The sequence below is a fragment of the Leucopleurus acutus genome (genome assembly GCF_964270905.1).
Source record: "Leucopleurus acutus genome assembly, chromosome: 14".
NCBI lineage: Eukaryota > Metazoa > Chordata > Mammalia > Artiodactyla > Delphinidae > Leucopleurus > Leucopleurus acutus.
Window position 1 is genome coordinate 33636904 of NC_139156.1, and position 21780 is coordinate 33658683.

The 21780-nt window shown below is 36.8% G+C and overlaps 1 protein-coding gene across 1 annotated transcript in view; it reads right to left on the reverse strand.

Moving 5' to 3' along the window:
* Positions 1-21780, reverse strand: part of EXOC6 (exocyst complex component 6) — a gene marked incomplete at its 5' end in the record, with an annotated part of 188022 nt that overhangs the window by 19976 nt on the left and 146266 nt on the right. Inside the window, one exon of the mRNA XM_082855035.1 lies at positions 15854-15927. Within this exon, the coding sequence (XP_082711161.1) occupies positions 15854-15927 (74 nt within the window). The remainder of the gene's footprint in view (positions 1-15853; positions 15928-21780) is intronic.

The following is a 21780-nucleotide window of genomic DNA, read 5'->3' on the forward strand; positions in this document are numbered from 1 at the left end:
CAGCCAAATAAATAAATATTAAAAAGAAAAAAAGAAAAAAGAAAGAAAAACTGGAGACTCCTTAATGTCCAACAAAAGAGAACTTGTTTAATAAACTATGGTATATTCATATGATAGAATGTTATGAAGAAGTGAAAAAGAGCCATATTTACCAATATGAAATCATGTAGCGTTGCATGAAAAATGTAAATTTTAGCGTATATGATCCGCTTCCCCCCCCAAAGCAAAGAATTCTACATGTGTGCACACAAGAGGGTGCAAGTGTGTGTGTTTAAATGTACATTTAAAAAAGTCTATTGGGGGCTTCCCTGGTGGTGCAGTGGTTGACAGTCCGCCTGCCGATGCAGGGGACGCGGGTTTGTGCCCCGGTCCGGGAGGATCCCACGTGCAGCGGAGCGGCTAGGGCCCTGAGCCATGGCCGCTGAGCCTGCGCGTCCGGAGCCTGTGCTCCACAACGGGAGAGGCCACGGCAGCGAGAGGCCCGCGTAGCGCAAAAACAAAACAAAAAAAAGTATATTGGGAAACACACCAATGATTCTGAGAGGTTGAAGAGGAGGAAAAAATGAGAGCTTTCCTTTTATACACTTCTTCATGTTAGATTTTTCTGTGTGTTTTAAACAGGAAGCATGCAATGTTAACTTCCTGATTTTTATAATTGTAGGTAGCTATACAAAAAATTACGATTGGGGGAAACTGGGTGAAGTATACAAAGGATGTCTCTTAACTATATTTGTAACTTCTTGAGAGTCTGTAATTACTTAAAAAAAACAAAAAGAACTGTGAGCATGTATCATTTTTGTAATTATTATGGTGTTGGTTTGATTTTTTCCCCGTTTTCAAAAAATCATTTAGAGGGTAATTTTCCAAACTACAAAACAGCTCTAAACCTTTACCCTTAAAATAATCACAAAAATCTAAGTTCAAAATTTATATCAATAACTGAAGAAGGTATAAGCATAAATTACATACCTAGTTAAGCACATAAACTGTAAGGCACCAGAATTATGACACTGAAAGGCAAAAGTCATTTAGGTACAGCCTAATCCTTCCTAATCTAAGCTCTCCCAAAGGGCAGCATACTTTTCTCATATCTGGACCTTAAAGGTAAACTTTGTGAGATGTCTGATCTTGTTATATTCAGGAGTAAACCCAAAAACGTCTTCCTTTAATTCTTTGGCACTTCAAATGAATTTAGGATTGTCTAAGGAAAAAATGCTTGCTGGAGGAGCTGTGTGAACAAGCTGTTGTCCTGCTACCATATCTAGTCAAACATTTGGATACTACAACTTTGGCAAATCCCATTAATACTTTAAGAAGTCAAAGACTTTAAAACTTCTAAAGAAAGTTCCTGTGAAGTAGTCACAGGGACATGTTTAAGCAAGCAGAGTGTGTATACAATATAGTAACAAATACAATGCAAACAAAAGAAGATGTGTTTAATTATAGTGGAAATAATTGTTATTTAAAAGTGCCTTCTTCCTCATCATAAAAGAATAAACTGGACTAGTGGCAAAAGAATTGTATGTTATGATGCCTTAAGATTAGTAAGAGAAGACAGAAATTTCAAAGTAAAGTCTTGGCAGACACCCAGTCTCCAAGGCAAGAATTATGGCCTAACAATTCCTTCATAACTTACAAGGCTCGTTCATGTCCCTTTAGGTAGAATCCAAAGTTGTTCAGTTTGAGTCAAATACAAGTATATATTTAACAGGTTTCTCCTATCTTTCTCTGGTGAAGTGCATCTGAACTTCTTTCCTAAATTTTATAACCATTTGGGGGCATGTTAGAGAGAGACTGTCTGACTATGTATATAAAAGGGTAGAAGAAATTAGGTGAGGAGGATAAAGAGAACAAGGAAGTGGGTTCCCAGGGTACTTCCCTTATTCAGCAATATTGTTAGAAGGAACTATGCTCCTCATAGTTTAACATGATATAGGTCTGGCACACAAGGCTTGCCATCACCCAGATGAAGTATGGTATACACAAAGAGATGGTAACTTCTGACTCAATCAACTAATGACACCTGCAATGCAAATTTCACACAATTCACTGATTTTAACAACAAAGATTAAGCATGCAATGAAAAAGATCTCTCCCCAAAGTAAATTATACACCATTTCCCCCCACAGGTTTCATTAAATCATTAAAATATATGGTTGAAATAGTTCAGGAAATAGTTTCCCAACAGCACACGGTAGTTATTAGGAGAAGCAGGAATCCATCCTATTTCCTGATTTCCTACACGATAATGTCCTCCTCAACACACCATTTGGATTCTTCAGTGGCTTTCTTGCTACACTCCTTAATTTCCATCCTTTCAGCCAAGCTATCTTTCTGAATCTAATAGTCATGTTTATCTTCAACTTTATCTTCTTTGATACCAACTAACTCATCTCTCTAGCTCTTATTTTATTGTCTAGCTCTTATTTTATTGTCTACTGTTCAATTCTGTTTCCCCAGTGGCTGGCTACATAAGGCACTCAATAAACATTTCTTGAATAAATGAATTAGTAAATGAGGCAATAAATGAAAATCCATCCATACATAATGCCTTTTACTACAAACAGTTCTAGGATTCCGCTAACAAATGTTTAATTTACTTATACACTGCCTTGTTCCAAAGGCATCTTAAAGCAACTTACAAAAATACATGCAAGATAAATACAGCCTGGGCTTCCCTGGTGGCGCAGTTGTTGAGAGTCCGCCTGCCAATGCAGGGGACGCGGGGTCGTGCCCCAGTCCAGGAAGATCCCACATGCCGCGGAGCGGCTGGGCCCGTGAGCCATGGCCACTGAGCCTGCGCGTCCGGAGCCTGTGCTCCGCAATGGGAGAGGCCACAGCAGTGAGAGGCCCGCGTACCGCAAACAAACAAACAAACAAACAAAAGATAAATACAGCTTAATAACTGAGAAAAGTCAGGGCCAAGAGAAAGTGAAGACAGGAGAGAAGATAAGGTTAGTATACAAAATGCACGTGATGCTATCCTATATATTTGAGCATTCTACCGCCGTAATGAAGAAGAAAATATAATTAGTTGGATAACTCACAGTATTTTGAGATAAAAACAAACTAGTTGCTGTGGATAAATTCAACCATTTCTCATATTGAAAACAGAAACCTCTGAGTCTGCATGAAGAAGCTACTGTGAAATATAGTGAACCACAGCTTCAGTAATTAAGTAATAGCAATCCATCATCTATATACCCTAGACTACCAAAATAATCATCTAACTGTTCTGCCTGATTCTAATTTTGTCCCTTTTCAATCTATTCTCCTTAGAATAGCCAGCAAAATCTTTTTCAGATGCAAATCAGAGAATGATACTAACCTGCCTAAAATCCTTGAATGGTTTCCCATCATACATAACATCCCAAACTCCTTAACAAGGCCCTCAAGGTCCTACATGACTTGGCTCTGATAACCTTCCCAATTTCATTTGCACCTCTCTTCCCCTTGCTCACTACACTATAGCCATACTTCCTCTTCCCTGACAGCACCTTAGGACTTTTCATTTGCTCCTCCCTCTGCCAGGAATACTATTTCCCCATATCTCCTAATTTCATTCGGATACCTACTCCTTAAAGAGGTTTACCCTTGACAACCCAATCTGAAGTGGTCCACTAACTCCCAGTCACTATTCACGTTAACCAGTTTTATTTTTCTCACAGAATCTAAATGTATTTGAAATTCTATATAAAGCTGTTTGAAATTATCATTGTTTGTTATGGATCTCCCTCCAACAAAACAAGTTTTAAGAGCAGGGATCTTGCCTATCTTTTTCACCACTGTATCACCAGCACTTAAAAGAGTGCCCAGAGCAGGTGCTCAAATATTTGTTTAATAAATAAAGACATCTCTGGAAATGGGACAGCTCTTTGTGATCTGACTTCATCTGGACAGCTTTCCGTTTCCCTAGAGCAGTGATGGTGAGATAACTGTTGTTAGGTCATATATGATGCCTTTGTGAATCTATTAAAACATTGACCTTCTTCTCAGAAATATGCACATATAGACAAAATTTTGCATAAGCCTCCTAAAACCAACCTGTGATCCCCAGGTTAGAACCCCTGATCTAAAGGCACATAAGGACCTTTATGCAATGCAATCTATGTTATAACCAATTCCTGCTCGTGGAGTTGAACGCTGAAGGAAAAAAAAAACAGTAAAAAGCTACAAATCATTCCTAACAGATTTCTCTACGAAGTGGTAGAATATCGGAGAAGTCAAATGAGCAATAGTCACAGCTAATAGCTGCTTAGTCTCCTCGTGTAGCATATGGTACTGAGAAGCCCAGATTTGGGATTTATCATGAAAGAAAATGACATGTATGTTGATGACATATATAAATAAGAAAACAGATCTGAAGTAGTTTTATGGGTTGCCTTTTTTAAAAATGGCATATACTATACTCCTGTTCCAACTATATGAGATCATATTGGATCAGGATATGGATAGTCAAGTTCCAAAAATTGATAAAGTTAAAAAAAAAAAAACTAAAAAGAATTGGCTTAATATTCAGAATGGTCCATTGACTCTTCTGGGACACAGAGAATCTTCCCTGGGTGCCATTAATAAAAAGATGCATGTATTGGGTCACAAAATGACTTTAAAAAAATATATTCTTTAAATTATGTCAGATCAAAGAAGTGATGGAAGGTAAAAGAGGTTTTTTAGGTGTACAGCTCCTCCTTTGCCTGCTAGGGAGGATTTGGTGACAGGTAAAAGAGGCAAACTGAACAAAGCAGCTTCTGTTCCCCTACCCCTTCTCTTTTTGTATCTGAAGGTGCTTACAGCTAAGTTAATGTGTAAAGTAAACCATCTAGGCAAAAAATTTCTGTAAGTTCTAAAGGACTTTGAAGTTTTTTCATCATGTTTTTTGTAACGCTAAGTAGTAATACTATCTTCTTTGTGACGTTTTGGTTTTGTTTTAAGATTCTTATTTTGGAAGGTATTAGGTTTTCTGTCTTAAGGAAAGGTACAGTTATCTCGAAAAAAGTCACTTCAAATGTATTTAATACTAGGAGATGCTCTTTATAACAAACAAAATATAGAACGTACTTTGATTATTTTATCAAAATATCTCTTTCAAAATTTTCCCATCTCATTTACAGTGTATTAGTAAGGGGGGGGGGGAGTAGCAAATATATTCTTTATTTCTCTCCAAGTATGCACACTGTGGCTCAATAACAATAGCCTTGATGATTCACTAAGGAATCTGACAACTGTTAGGATCTGAACTCCATATGAGCTGGTATTTTAATTTCCCCCTTTAATCTCTTCATTCTTCACAAGCAATCCTGTGTTAGTGTCTCATGCTTCTTAAAAACAAGTTATTCTGTATGACTGACTGACTAGTTTACTGAATCTAAGCAGCATTAATCCTCTAGTAATTACCATCCTTCATAAAATCGTCTGAATGTTTTAAAAAAGAGGAAGTTCAACAAATTATTTTTGAAAACTTTCTACTATTTTCATCACTTTTGTACTATTTGTATTTTAATATTTAAATTTCATCTCTCTACTGAAAGGCTTATCTTTTTGCTTTCAGAGCCCTATGTTTTAACCAGAACATAGATCTAGGAATCCATAGAGTAACGCAGTGCAATAGTGGTCCACATGATTCAGTGTTTGCAAACTGTGTGCCATAGAACACTGATTTGCACGACAGTAAGAGATTCTTTTTTGAAAAGTATTTAGTACTCAAACAGGTTTGGGGGGAAAAAGGGGATACACCTCTATTATAGGACTTCTCAAAGCCTTCAATGTGCCAATGAAATTGTGAATTTACAAGAGAGGAACACAATATTCAGGATTTCCTAAAATTATTTGTCTATAATTTACTTTCTTCATGACTCACTGTTCCAAATAACAGAAGTTTAGGACATGGTGCTTTATTTAAGTTCTGCTCTATATTTAGTCATTGCTGATCACTCAATTAAGGCATATACTGCCTTTGTCTAAATTCCTATAATTCCCCTGTTCAAAATATTTCTTCATCCATAGAAGAACAGTTGGGTTTGGAGCAATGACAACATTTCTTAGAAATAACATATTATTATTTTAGTATCCCTAATGATGACCAAGGTAAATCAAGAAATGTTTGTAATGCTTACACGTTTACTTGAGAAGGCAAAGAAATGTGTCATGTATTTTTAGAAATACTCCCATCAAAAATAACGGAAATAAAAAATTTTTTACTGCTTTTAAAGTATGTTTCTTTACATGGAACATTAACTTACATGTAATATCCCAATTCCAAATAAGGTGTTTCTGTACACCAAAAATATGTTTGAATATAGCTGAATAATTTGCATTCACTTATTCAACATTTATTGATTGTTTACTATGTACCAGGAATAGGGTTAAGTAATACATGTATCGTAGTGAACAAAAAAGGCATGATTCTTGTCTTCATGGGCTTGTAGCTTAGCTTTTTTCTTTTATGTTACCTGAATTGTTATGAATACTTGCTCTAGAATTGCTTTATTTTTAAAAATACCTTTGATGTGGTGGGGGTATAGTTAGGCTGCTATTTTAAAACCTCAACTTGATAACTAATTTGCTAATGGGGAATGGCATGAATCATGAAATAAAAGCATACAGTTAGCTGGGGGACAACAGAAACCATTTTACTTGTATATTAGAAGCACATATCATTTATATTTCAAAGTCTTGTGTTTTATAACTATTTTACATTAAAATGCTACGAGAGGGACTTCCCTGGTGGTGCAGTGGTTAAGAATCCGCCTCCCAATGCAGGGGAGACGGGTTCAAGCCCTGGTCCAGGAAGATCCCACATGCTGCGGAGCAACTAAGCCCGTGCGCCACAACTACTGAGCCTGCGCTCTAGAGCCCGCGAGCACAACTGTTGAGCCCGTGTGCCAAAACTACTGAAGCCCACACGTCTAGAGCCCGTGCTCCGCAGCCAGAGAAGCCACCGCAATGAGAAGCCCGCACACCGCAACGAAGAGTAGCCCCCCACAACTAGAGAAAGCCCACGTGCTCCAACAAAGACCCAACGCAGCCAAAAATAAAAATAAATAAATTTATTTAAAAAAATGCTATGACAGCCAATTCTTTTCAAAAAATGGTGCTGGGTCAATTGCGTAACCATGTGGAACAAAATCAATCTTGAACCTTACACCCCATACCATGCACAAAAATCAATTCCAGATGGATTGTAAACCTAAATATGAACGGTAAAACAATAAAACTTTTAGAAAAAAACATTTACAATTTCAGGGGAAGGCAAAGACTTCTTAAACTGGACATTAAAAAGAACTAATCATGAAGGAAAAAATGATAAATTGGATTTCATTAAAATTATGAGCTTTTATTCATCAAAAGCCATCACTAAGAGTGAACAGACCAGCCACAGAGCAGGAGAAGATACTTGCAATACACACATTTGACAAAGGAAGGACTCATATTCAGAATATACAAAGAACTTCTGGAAATCATTAAGCAGACAATCCAATAGAAAAAAATGACAAAAAACCTGAAAAGTTTACTCACAAAGGAGGACATTCAAATAGACAATAAATAAATGAAAAGGAGTTCAACTTTATAAATCATCAAGGAAACGCAGATTAAAACCACAATGTGAAACTATTGTATACTCTCTGGAATGGCTGAAAAGGAAGAGACAACTAATATCAAGTGATACCAAGGATGCAGAGCAACAAGAACTCTTCTACACTGCTGGCTGAAGTACGAACTAATATTCTTGCTCTGGAAAACTGCTTCACAGTGTCTATTCAAACTGATCATATACCTACCCCCCTGACTCAGCAATTCCACTCCTAGGTAAATACCTCAACAAAAAAGGGTCTGTTCACCAAAAGACATGCAAAAGAATGTCATGTTAGTTCAATCTGTAACAATAAAACTGGAATCAATTCATATGTCCATCAATAGTAGAATGTATAAATTATGGTATATTTATATAATGGTAGACTACACAGCAAAGGGAATGAATGAACCATAGCTACATGTAACAACATAGATAAATTTCACAAACATAATATTGAGCAAAAGAAGGCAGAACCAAAAAGTTAACATTGGGGTCAGGGGTGGTGGTGGTAGGTTGAACTGGGAGATTGGGATTGACAAGTATACAATCATATGTATAAAATAGATAACTAATAATAACATGCTGTATAAAAAATAAATAAAATTAAATTTAAAAAAGAAAGTTAATACTGCATGATTCCATGTATACAAAGTTCAAAATCAGACAAAATTTATCTGTGGTGTTAGAAGTAACAATAGTTGCTATCCTCTGAGAGGGAGAAGTGCAGTAAGGGGTAGGGGTCTCTTTTGAGGTACTTACTGGTCAAGTTCTTTTTCTTGATCCGTGTGCTACACAGATGTATTTACTTTGTCAAAAATCAGCAATAGTATGATTTGCCTGAATGTATGTTATATTTCAATAAAACATTTATTTGAAAAGTGCTATGAGATCCATATATATTTTGCACAATTCGAATTCTCTAAATATAGTTCAGAGGAATGATCACTCCTCTTTTCCCTATTTTGCCTGAAATAAAATACTTGAAAATGGAATCTAATCGTAGATAGAGAAAGAAAAATTGTAATTTTTATGGCACAGGGTTGTAACAGGCAGAAGAAAATGGTATAGAAAAAGAAAATGGCTCATATGTAAGCTAATAAGAACCACATATGTGATTTGCACTACAAAGGCATACCTCTCTAAGGCTTTAGACTATATATTCCCAGATTTTTTTTTTTTTTTTTTTTTTTTTTTTTTTTTTTTTTTAGCCGTGCAGCATATGGGATCTTAGTTGCCCAACCAGGGATCGAACCTGCAACTCCTGCAGTGGAAGTGAGGACTCTTAACCACTGGTCCGCCACGGAGGTTCCCTATTCCCAGATTTTTAAAAGGCTCTTCATAGGACAAGGTATCCGATCACTCACTACCTCTGTAGTTCTCTCTTATGTGCTCTCCAATTTGTGAGCGTCCACACCATCATGCACAGTCTTAACAGCCCCAAAGCACAGCGGTCTAATAACCCAAATACCACACTTGATTAGCGTACTCTAAGAATTCCCAGCACGCTGTTGGTTCATTTGGAGTTAACTAAAATGACCAGGTCTTTTTCATAATATCAGTCAGATTTCCTACATCCTGTATTTTTAAAAATTTAATTAAAAAAATTAAATACAGCACTTAATAGTTTTCTTGCTAAATTTAACTTTTTTGGCTTTGGCTTATCACTCAAGACTACTGAGAGCACTTTGATTTCGTCTTCTATCATCTTAGGTAACTCTTCTAGCTTTGTATAATCTATACAAATAATTCATATTTCTTCTATGTATTTATCCAAGTCATCATTTAAAAAATATCTTGATCCCAAACTGTCAAAGACAGACATCTAGAGGGTGCTGCCAGAATCCTGACTTAAAGCAGTATTTCCCAAAGTATATTTCATGTAATACAAGCCAAAATTAGTAAGGGATGTGTTCTGTGATGAGTTTAGGTTTACTGCACCATTTCTCAGTCCTTACAATTCTAATGCACATGGTAAGTCTCTAAGAGGGGATTAGAGTACAAAGTGTTTCCCAAACTTAGCTGACTTGGAATCTTTTTTAAAGAAATCTTTTCTCATCTTGAGAAATCAGTGTTCCTGGAAAGACACTTCAGGAAAATATACGGTGAAAAGATACATCAGCCAACATTCTTTAGGGAAGAAACTGTTTTATTAGCTTCAAACCTACTTAATTGTATTATCATCCAATCTACCTCAACCTCTCCATATTGTCTGAAGGATTATCAAGATATTGTCAAGTGCTGCAATAATATCTTGCCAGTCTAACTTATCACAAAGTGAAATAGGACCAGGTAAAGAGGATTTAGTATTAGGATTATTAGTGAGCCATGGATGCTCAGTCTACTGTGAGAATTATGTTCAATAAGAAGCTATGAAAGTGAGAGATACATTTTTAAAGTTTCCTGCTAAATTGGCTACATTTTTAGAGTTTTGGTGATTAAAAACTAATCTTCAGTGGACTTTCCTGGTGGTGCAGTGGTTAAGAATCCGCCTGCCAATGGAGAGGACACGCGTTTCATCCTGGTCCGGGAAGATCCCACATGCTGTGGAGCAGCTGAGCCTGTGTACCACAACCACTGAGCCTGTGCTCTAGAGCCCGAGAGCCACAACTACTGAAGCCCGCGTGCCCTGGAGCCCACGCTCCGCAGCGGGAGAAGCTACCACGGAGAGAAGCTTGCGCACTGCAACAAAGAGTAGCCCCTGCTCACTGCAGCTAGAGAAGGCCCGCGCACAGCAGTGAAGACCCAACGCAGCCAAAAATAAATAAAATTTAAAAAACAAAAAAACCTAATCTTTAGTTTCCTGGGAAATTCAGTTATATGGGACACATCACTTTCCAGTGATATTTACTGAAATCTTGCTATGTATTAAGAACGAGTCATTTTTAAAAGTATCACTGAATACTATACATTATACAAAGAGTCTTATAATAAAAACAGTTTAAAAATTTTAAGGTTTTCATACATTGTCAAAAGAATTTTACATATTTTGAAATTCTTTTGAAATCCATTTGAAAGATTACATTTAACAAAAGAGATGGTCTTTGTAAAAGTAAACAGATGCAAGTAAGTATACCAAAGTCCTTCACCAATTAGCGACTTCATTTCAGAACTGAGGGTAGAAGGATGGTAGGCTTTACTTATAAAACATGTATACACAGACAAATCATGTTCAAACGGCACGTTTAAAATTGAGTGAAGTAGTATACTCACATAATGCAGTACCAGTACTGCTAATCCTCCACATTGTCTATTGGGGCAGTAGGTCTTAAAATGTTGTTGAGATAACTGGCTTCCATTAGCAAGCATGTGATTGGCAGGATGATAAAGTCTTTTCACTCACAGGTCAGCTATTTCCTTTTCTTTAGAAGAGGGCAATTCTGATGATCCATCTTTTAGCTACAGTCTCTCATTGAGTCCCAATTCTCTTGCCTTCAGCTTTGATATGGTTCTAACTTTCCTCTTGTATCAGCTCATACTTGTCATCAACTCCTCTATTCAGAACAGCAAATATCAGGAGTTTGACCTCAGGGCAAAGTCCGGGTGGGCAGGTAAAATTTGACCACTAGACCTACTTCCTAATCTTTCATACCCAGCAATTCATGAAGCAGTATCAAATTCAAACTAAAAAACAGAAGCATGACCCCTTATAAGTACTATGAAAAGGGCTTTTTTGCCTTTCTAAGTATACTTGAAAAGAACTGTCAGCTGCCCTATTAAGACAGAAATGGATCACAGACCAGGAAAAAAAAAAAAGGAAAAGTGCAGAAATTCAACTGAAATGTAAATAAAAGTGTTAGCACCCTCTTTATGTTTGGTGATATACTACTTCACATAAAAGTGTTAAAATAATATGCTGCTATGAAATATCTTTATGAAGTCAGGAACATAAAAACACTACTGAAACTTAAGGTATCCTTATTTAAATAATCACTGATACTGATAAAAAACATTACATCACCTCATATGAGATTAAAGTTTTCAAAATGAATTTTATTTTTGGCCAATTCCCATACTTGGCATTTCACCACTAAACTGTTTGTAAGTTAATTTGAAAAACAAATATAGGTGAAAAATAACTATTATTATCAAATTATTAAATCCAGGCCTCTCAAATCATAAAATTCAAGTTATATCACAGTGGTCCAGTAGCTGAAGACAAGAATTAGTTGCATCGGGACTTCCCTGGTGGCGCAGTGGCTAAGAATCCACCTGCCAATGTAGGGGACACAGGTTTGAGCCCTGGTCCGGGAAGATCCCACATGTCGCAGAGCAACTAAGCCCATATGCCACAACTACTGAGCCTGTGCGCTAGAGTCCACGAGCCACAACTACTGAGCCCACGTGCCACAACTACTGAGCCCATGTGCCACAACTACTGAAGCCTGTGCACCTAGAGACCATGCTCCACAGCAAGAGAAGCCACTGCAATGAGAAGCCCGTGCACTGCAACAAAGAGTAGCCCCTGCTCACTGCAACTACAGAAAGCCCACGCACAGCAACAAAGACCCAACGCAGCCAAAAATAAATAAATAATTTTTTTAAAAAAAGAATTAGTTGCATCTTCTTGTTTGTTTATTTATTTATTTATTATTTTTGGCTGTGTTGGGTCTTCACTGCTGCACGCGGGCTTCAGTAGTTGTGGCTCGTGGGCTCTAGAGCGCAGGCTCGGTAGTTGTGGCACATGGGCTTAGTTGCTCTGTGGCATGTGGGATCTTCCTGAACCAGGGCTCAAACCCGTGTCCCCTGCACTGGCAGGCAGGTTCTTAACCACTGAGCCATCAGGGAAGTCCCTCTTCTTGTTTTAGAATACAAAAGTACAAGAAGATATAGCATAATTAAATTTTAACATTAATAATCAGAGAAAATAATTTAAGCCTCTTTTAAGACTAGAAAAATTAATATGTCAAAAATTAGCTCATCAAAATTTTCTATCCACTACTCACTTCCACTGCATACTAACTACCATACTTTAAAACTGTGTTTTATATTAACTAGTTATTTCTATATAAATCTTTTAACAGTTCTATATACTTGTCATAATAGATTTTAGAATTCTAAATGTTTCATAATAGACTTTTTTATTCACTTAAGTCTCTTAAAGAAATTACCTTACAGTTGTTAAGTATCCGTCTGCCAATGCAGAGGACATGGGTTCGAGCCCTGGTCCGGGAAGATCCCACATGCCACGGAGCCACTAAGCCCATGCGCCACAACTACTGAGCCTCCGCTCCAGAGCCCGCGAGCCACAACTACTGAGCCTGCATGCCACACCTACTGAAGCCCATGTGCCTAGAGCCCATGCTTCACAACAAGAGAAGCCACTGCAATGATAAGCCCATGTGCTGCAACGAAGAGTAGACCCCGCTCACCGCAACTAGAGAAAGCCCGCGCGCAGCAACGAAGACCCAATGCGGCCATAAATAAATAAATAAATAAATATTTAAAAAAAGAAAAGAAAAGAAATTACCTTGATGAGGAAATGTCAATCAGGACTTAATGCCTCTAAGTGCACTACTTGATAAGTAAATCAACCAAAAAGATTTGAGATGTTTATTAATATTTATAAGTCTGCCTTCGTAACAATTCCCTAGTGAGCCATAGGCTTGTAAAGAGGATTTCTTTGCTGTGAAATGATGATTGTGTTTGAAGGAAGAAAGTACCTAGGATCAGAGTTTTCTGCTTTGAACTAACTACCTACCTGGACAAATCAAGGAACAGAATCTTTGCCAACAGCTTTATAAATTATGTGATCCTACAGCAACATGGATGGATCTAGAGAATATCATATGAAGTGAAGTAAGTCAGAGAAAGACAAATATCATATGATATCACTCATATGTGGAATCTAATTTTCAAAAAATGATACAAATGAACTTATTTACAAAACAGAAACAGACTTACAGATATCAAAAACAAACTTATGGTTACCAAAAGGGAAACGCTGGGGGAAGGGATAAATCAGGAGCTTGAGATAAACATACACACACTACTATATACAAGACAGATAACCAACAAGGACCTACTGTATAGATAGCATAGGGAACTCTACTCAATATTCTGTGATAATCTATATGAGAAAAGAATCTGAAAAAGAATAAATATATTTGTATGTATAACTGAATCACTTTGCTGTACACCTGAAACTAATACAACATTGTAAATCAACTATACTCTAATAAAAATTTTTTTTAAATTATGTGATCCCATCTACAATCCTACAATGAGATTACAAGCTAGTTAACAGCATAAAAATTCATACAAAACTGAGAAAACAGCAAACAATAAATTTCAAATTTTCTGTGAACAGATTATTTGTATATAATGGGAGCTATCCTTGAATCACATATTCTTTGGACTGGAGATCATATTCATGTAAGTGGTCATAACTTAATTTGGAAATGAATATACCACCAAACCTGTTTCCACCTTGGTAAAGGACTCAGTTTTCTATATCATCTTATTAGGGGCAACAGGATAGCAACAGAGAGAACTCCTTGTAAAGAAAATGGATCTACCTTCTACCTAGTAAGAATATCTTCTAATAAACTGAAATGGAAGTTGAGAATCCACTTTCTTCATTTTCTACTATCTTCCCCTTAACTTAGTAAAGCTAACCATCTGTAGATCTAGGTCACTCATAATAGTGTTTCTTGTCTGGCATAATACATGAGCACCAATTGTAAACAGAATAAATATTGATACATTTTCATATGTATTTAGGTTATAAAAATATTTAGGTTATTTCATATTTATGTTATGAAAATATTTCATAAATACGTTGTTCAGTGCTTTACAGATTATAATTGGGAGACAGAATGGCTTTTTCAATTTTCTTCTAAACTTGACTTGAAATACCAGTTATTTCCATACAACTCACTGTCTTATAAGTATTCCTAGCCAATTTGTGGGTATTGTGCTTCTCTAAAGGATTGTTAAGCTCCATAAGGATGAAACTGTCTCTTATATTACTTTTGTGTCTATTTCAACCATATCTCCTCTCTCCAAATAATCAATACTTAGCATTTCATAAATATTTATTGAACACTGGCTTGGAATTAGAAAAAGCAGCTCTGTGTTCAAACATTTATTAAAATAAGAGCTCTTTAACTGCTCACAATGGTCCTGTTCCAAACATCACTGTGGAAGAGTTCTATTCATACCAATGGTGGAGCCCCATCTCCAGTTATCTCCATCCCTCAAAGGGGATGGGACCATTAATAGACTGATATCACAGTGACTTTCTTTTAATTCCATCTCCATTTGGTTCTTCTTGCCAAGGGCAGCAGTCACGCCTGTTGTCAATCCTAGCATTCCTAAGCCCTCTAACTTGGATCTACCCCTCCTCCACACTCTTGTGCCTCTCAGCTTTATTAAGCTCCTTAATCCTATGATTAAGAAAGAAAAAGAAAAAGGAGGAGGAGGAAAGAGGAAGAAACGAATAAGAAGCAAAATTATGAGGGAGATGGAAAAAGGTAATATGAAGAAAATAAAGAAAATGACAATAGAGAAGTTAAAGAGTAAACTGAATAGAAGAAATTTAAAAATCATATTTGTTATTATACTTAGAGTTATGTGACTAGAAAAGAATTACATAAATGTATAATTACCTTTAAAAATTAGTTTTATCCTTCTTTCTGGAAGCATATAGAAAAACTATAAAAATAACATTCTTTACACTGACAACATTTTAAGCAAGTGGTTCCTTTCTAGGTTGTAATAATTTACATTTAACTTGGGTCCTAAAACTAATGTTACACTACCAATTTTCATATACGACCATGAAATCATTAAGAAATAACTTAAGCTTCAAGTGTTATTAAACCAAAGTATAAAGTTTTTATTTATTCATGTGCTTTGCAAGTAATAACTAAGTTAAATATTCACCAATAAGAATGCCCCATGAAGTTGAGACACTGAATGGGTATAGGTTCAAAAGAAGGACCAAATACAGTTATCAAAGAAGCACTTTTCTAGGGCTTCTCTGGTGGCGCAGTGGTTGAGAGTCCGCCTGCCGATGCAGGGGACATGGGTTCGTGCCCCAGTCCAGGAAGATCCCACATGCCGTGGAGCGGCTAGGCCCGTGAGCCATGGCCGCTGAGCTTGCGCGTCCGGAGCCTGTGCTCCGCAACGGGAGAGGCCACCGCAAAAAAAAAAACAAAAAAAAACAAGAAGCACTTTTCTAAAGAAAAGTTTTTTCAAGGCAAACAAGCATTCCTGTAGCATTTAAAAAAAAAAGAGAAGTAGAAACCAATAAATGAGAAGTACATTATTACATCTTACTTGTCTGAGGTCAATGAATGCTAGCTGCAGAGTATCCCCTTGGAATCCTGGAACGGGCTCAGAGCTGGCAAACACTATTTTAAAAAAAAAAGAATAAAAACAAGATTGCAAAATATACAAGGGTTTAACCACTAATTTCTCCTCATTACAAATGTATTATAATATTTGCAAGTAATCATTTCAAATGAAGACTATTTATAACCTTCAATTTTCACCACTGAGAATGTTCTCCACACCCATTACCACGAATATTTTAATAATTTTAAACTTCCAATCTGCCATTTAATTACTCTAATCCTTAATTACAATAAATTTTAAATGGTTATCCATTTAACTTTTGTAAAAGTTCAAGGGTAGTAATATACTTCAATCAAGAAAAGTTTTCTGACTCTTTTTAGCCTTAAGTGAATGATTATAGAAGCATTTTGAAACTATACCAATTGCACGGTTGTCAACATATTTCAAAACATCTGCTTTGTTACAGAATATGCTCTACACAAATCCTACCCTAGCTAACAGCGATAATAGGCAGCCATGTAAGAAGTCAGTTTTACATGCAGTTTTACATTTTACAGCAAGTAAAATGTTCAAAGTAGCAAAATGAGGATGATGTAGGAATGCCTGTTCATTTTTTTAAATAATTTTTTTCCATAATGGAATCCCACCTCTTTAAAAACTAAGAGACATCTTAAGACAAAATAGATTTCTTAAGACAGATTTCTTAATATCTTCAGACGAAAAATATTTTGAAAGATATTTTTCAACAACTTTTTTTTTTGGCCACACCGCATGGCTTGCAGGATCTTAGTTCCCCAACCAGGGATTTAAAGCAGGGCCACCACAGTGAAAGCGCCTATCCTAACCAATGGACCACCAGGGAATCTCTTTCAACAACTTTTTTGTACTTAAAAAAAGTTAATACTAAAAAAAAAAAAAAAAAAAAAGTTAATACTAGTAACATAGCTTTGTTTAGTTAGTTGAAGACAATCTCAATACTAGTTATTTTGAAAACAAAAGCCTTGTGGCTCATAAAAAAGACCCTATCATTTTACACACATGCTTCTCTCGTAAGAATATGAACGCCTGCCACCACTCTCCCTCCCCATTAATATATGAGTTTTCTTAGAGAGTATTATGGATTTTCCATTTGTGACTTTATCTGAGCCAGTATTTTAGAAACCACTTACATTGTTAGCCTATATAGATCTTGGAATAACAAACATAATTCTTAACTTTAGTATATTCTGCGTGAAATATAGTTTAGAAAGGCTCAAAAATCAACATCTAAAAACAATAAATAGATGAAAGCCTAGCACAGCTTAATTTATTTGGCATTTTTGGAGAACGAAGAATTCAAATTAAGTTTTTTTTTGTTGATGTTGTTTTTAAGTTAATTATAATTTTTGCTTTAAGCATCAAAACTTTTTTCATCATAAGCATTTTTTGATAAAATTTTAAACTGCATCATAATACTTTCCCTTTTTTTTTTTTTTTTTTTGCAGTACGCGGGCCTCTCACTGTTGTGGCCTCTCCCGTTGAGGAGCACAGGCTCTGGACGCGCAGGCTCAGCGGCCATGGCTCACAGGCCTAGCCGCTCTGCGGCATGTGGGATCTTCCCAGACCGGGGCACGAACCCGTGTCCCCTGCATCGGCAGGCGGACTCTCAACCACTGTGCCACCAGGGAAGCCCTATCTTTTGTTTTTAGAATACTAAACACTATATAAACGTTTCTTAATTCTCTTCATTGATAACCATTAAGAACACTTTTTATTCTATACAATAAATTCCCAGGGCTGCTACGGTATTAACAGCTGTTTTCTATTACATTAAATAGCTCAGAATGCTGTGCTGAGTTCTTGTGTCTATCTTTAATAATTTTTCTGCCTTCTCTCTTACAGTTTTAACATAAATTCTTACTCCCTCCTCTCTCACTCATCTCTTATTATGTTATCTTTAATCTTCTTGGGTAGGTAAGCTAATCAATTACTAGAATAGTATCTAAAGTAAGAGCAAATACAGCCTGAGCATGGGCCTCTCCCACAAGTAGGTGAATGAGTTTATATATGCCTTTGAGTAAATGTACCTTTCAGTTACTCAGTTACACCATTTTCCTCCTTACTTCTTGGTTCTCTGCTGAGTACTAAGTAGCTATGGCCATTAGATAGGTGACTACATTCACCTTTCTCAGGCCCCCTATTTCCAGAAAACTAAGATTCATTCAAGCAAATCTAACCATATTTTTCATTGTTTACTAAATTTACTCACATCACTGTCTTTTCATACAATGAAAAGTAGAATACTTTCATACTGTGGCAACTCCATCACCCACTACCATTGCCCAGATAATTGAATTGCCTCTTTTTAGTAACATGAGATCTTAATTGAAAAATAACAAGCAAAATTCTAATAGCTTATTAAAAGTAAAGATTTTTTTTTTTAATCTAAAAAGTACTTTTCTTAAGACCATCCAGCATATCATTGGCTTTCGTGGCAAGTCTCAGGCTACTGTTTGCAAGTAACAATTAACTATGAATTCCTTAATGGTCTCTAATCAAGGCTGTATATGTTAGCTCAGCTTCTACCATCACCACATATACATACACACATAAAGACTTCCTATAATACAGAGAGACTTACTTTATATATCAGGCATAAAAATCAGCTCAATTTCAATTATACTTCGATTATTATGCACTTAATCTTCCAGAATTTTTCTACACTGAAAATAATCTGTCATTTTTCTTCTCTCTCAGTTCCTATTTAAGATACTATAGTTTAATAAGCCCCATTGCTTGGCATTAATCCAAAGAGCTTAGAGTCAAAATTATAATAGTACCATAAATTTATATAGCACTTTATAGCTTACAAAGCACTTTCTCACATGCCATCTTCTTTAATCATCATAATAATTTATCTTAGTAAACAGGGCATGCAGATGATGGATCACAAAATCTTGCAGCTAGAAGAGACACCCCCCCTTTGAAATATCTCCAACAGTCCTCTGAAGGCTCCGTTTAAAACTCACCAAGTTCTTCATTTTATAGGGCAGAAAAATTAAAATTGAAGTGATTTGCCCAGATCACATAGCTAATTTAGATTTCCTGACATTCAATTCATTGATCCAGAATCTGATTAAGTATTCAGCCTCTCATCTTTTATGCCATCTCTTCTAAGAACCTAACCAATATGGAAGTGAAATTCACTAGTTTATAGCTCTCAGGTCTTTTCTCAAATATTTTTTAGGGATAGGAGGCTTCATATTTTTTCCTTTACTTCTTTAAAACTCAAATGCAGTCAATCCTGTTGGTTTTATCCTCTACAATATCTTCAGTCTGAATCTGTCTCTACCTCGGTTCAAGCTATCATCATTTCTTGCTTGCATTACTAAAATACATTCCTATCTGGTCTCTCTGCTTCTTGTGTGCCACCTTTCCATCTACTTCTCCCAGTAAGATGTAAATGTGATTTATGCCACTTCACAGTTTAACACCTTTCAATGGTTCCCCATCACCTTCACAATAAAGCAGGACAAGTAAGATCCTTTATAACCTGGCCTTTGTCTATCTCTCTAGCCTCATCTCTTACCACCTTCCTAGGGGCACCTTAAACTCCTTCCATTCCAAACCACCTGCACTTCCTTGTATATGCCACAGTCTCTTACCGAGTACCGAGTACCTTTGATCCTTCTGCCTGGAGCATCCTTCCTCTTCTTTTCCACTGGGTAACTCTTACTTATCCTTCCATTCAATCTACATCTTCTGTGGAAGACTTCCATTACCCTGCAGCCTGGGTTAGGTCCCTCCTCTGTGATCTCCCTGCAACTTCTGTACACAGCCTAACTATACTACCCATTTTGCTATCTTATAATTGTTTATCTGTCTGGGTTTTCCCACCAGACCATGAACTCCCTGAAGGTAGGAAATATACTTCCATTTTTATATCCCGATCACCTAGTATAATGCCTGATACATAATAAGCAGGCAATAAAAGTTTCTTAAGTGAATGAAGGAAAATTGAACAAATGAACAAATAAATTCTAAGGGGATGCCATCCAATCCTGGTAATTGATACGTTCTCTAGCTTATTGATTAGATCTAGAATGATGTTGTCCAACAGAACTTTCTCCAGTAATAGAAATGTTCTATATCTGAGCTGAACTGAATTCTTAGTTTTATTTAATTTTAATTGAATAGTCGCATATGACTACTAGACAGTGTAAATCTAGAACATTCTGTGCATATTTAGTGTATTTATTTCAAAATAACTGAGTGTGGGTAAGAATACTCCAAATGTTTCCTTCAGCCGAAACTAAATTGTGAGTTCTTCCACTAAACACGAAGCTCACAGGAAATAGAGATTTTTTTTTTAACCTTTATATACTCTGTGCCTGGTGTACAAGAGATATTCAGTAAATGCGTTGAATGAATAAATAATAATACAAATAATTCATTTATACTAATATGGTCCCAATAATTCTAGAGGTAGATTTCAATCTGAACTTTTTAAAGAATTGATGACTGATTTTTGGAATAGCTTTAAGTTTGTCTTCAGATTCCTTCTTGGCTCAAGCAGATTCTCAATTTTATATGATTTGTCATATTTTGGGGTTTCTTTGTTCTCCTCCCTTGGGCCAACTTTTTATTATTTTTATTTAATAATACCTGCTTCCTAATATGATATCTTTGTCATTCAGTCATGCCATTAAGGATAGTTTTTCTGGGTTTTTTTTTTTTTTTTTGCAGTACACGGGCCTTTCACTGTTGTGGCCTCTCCCATTGCGGAGCACAGGCTCCGGATGCGCAGGCTCAGCGGCCATGGCTCACGGGCCTAGCCACTCCGCAGCATGTGGGATCTTCCCGGACCGGGGCACGAACCTGTGTCCCCTGCATCGGCAGGCGGACTCTCAACCACTGCACCACCAGGGAAGCCCAAGGATAGTTTTTAAAAACACACATTGATCTTGGTCTTTCAATAAGATATTTAAAAATAGTTTCCAGGGCTTCCCTGGTGGCGCAGTGGTTAAGAGTCTGCCTGCCAGTGCAGGGGACACAGGTTCGAGCCCTGGTCTGGGAAGATCCCACGTGCCGCAGAGCAGCTGGGCCCATGTCCACAACTACTGAGTCTGTGCTCTAGAGCCCGCGAGCCACAACTACTGAGCCCGTGTGCTGCAACTACTGAAGCCTGTGCCCCTAGAGCCCACACTCCACAACAAGAGAAGCCACCGCAATGAGAGGCCTACACACCGGAATGAAGAGTAGACCCCGCTCGCTGCAGCTAAAAAGAAAGCCTGCGTGCAACAACGAAGACCCAGCACAGCCAAAAATAAATAAAGTTATTTAAAAAATAGTGTTAAAAATAAATAAATTAAAAAAAAATTAAAATAGTTTCCAGGCTTTCTAAAGTTTTTTTCTTTTTTTTCTTAAAGAAAGTCAAAATCTATGGGTTTTCTTCTCTTAGTGCCTCCTATTTGACTGGTTTTTTTTTTTTTCATAAATTTATTTTATTTTATTTTTGTCTGGATTGTGTCTTCGTTGCTGTGTGCGGGCTTTCTCTAGTTGCAGTGAGCGGGGGCTACTCTTTGTTGTGGTGCGCGAGCTTCTCATTGTGGTGGCTTCTCTTGTGGAGCACGGGCTCTAGGCAAGCAAGCTTCAGTAGTTGTGGCACGGGGACTGTACAGCGTAGGCTCAGTAGTTATGGCGCATGGGCTTAGCTGCTCCACGGCATGTGGCATCTTCCTGGACCAGGGCTCAAACCCGTGTCCCCTGCATTGGCAGGCGGATTCTTAACCACTGTGCCACCAGGGAAGCCCTGACCATTTCTTTTTTAAAATAAAATAGCTTCATGATATATTCATTTCCTCTTATTTTTTGCTAGAATATGGAACTTAATAATAATGATTCCAAGTTTAAAAATATTCTTTTTTTTA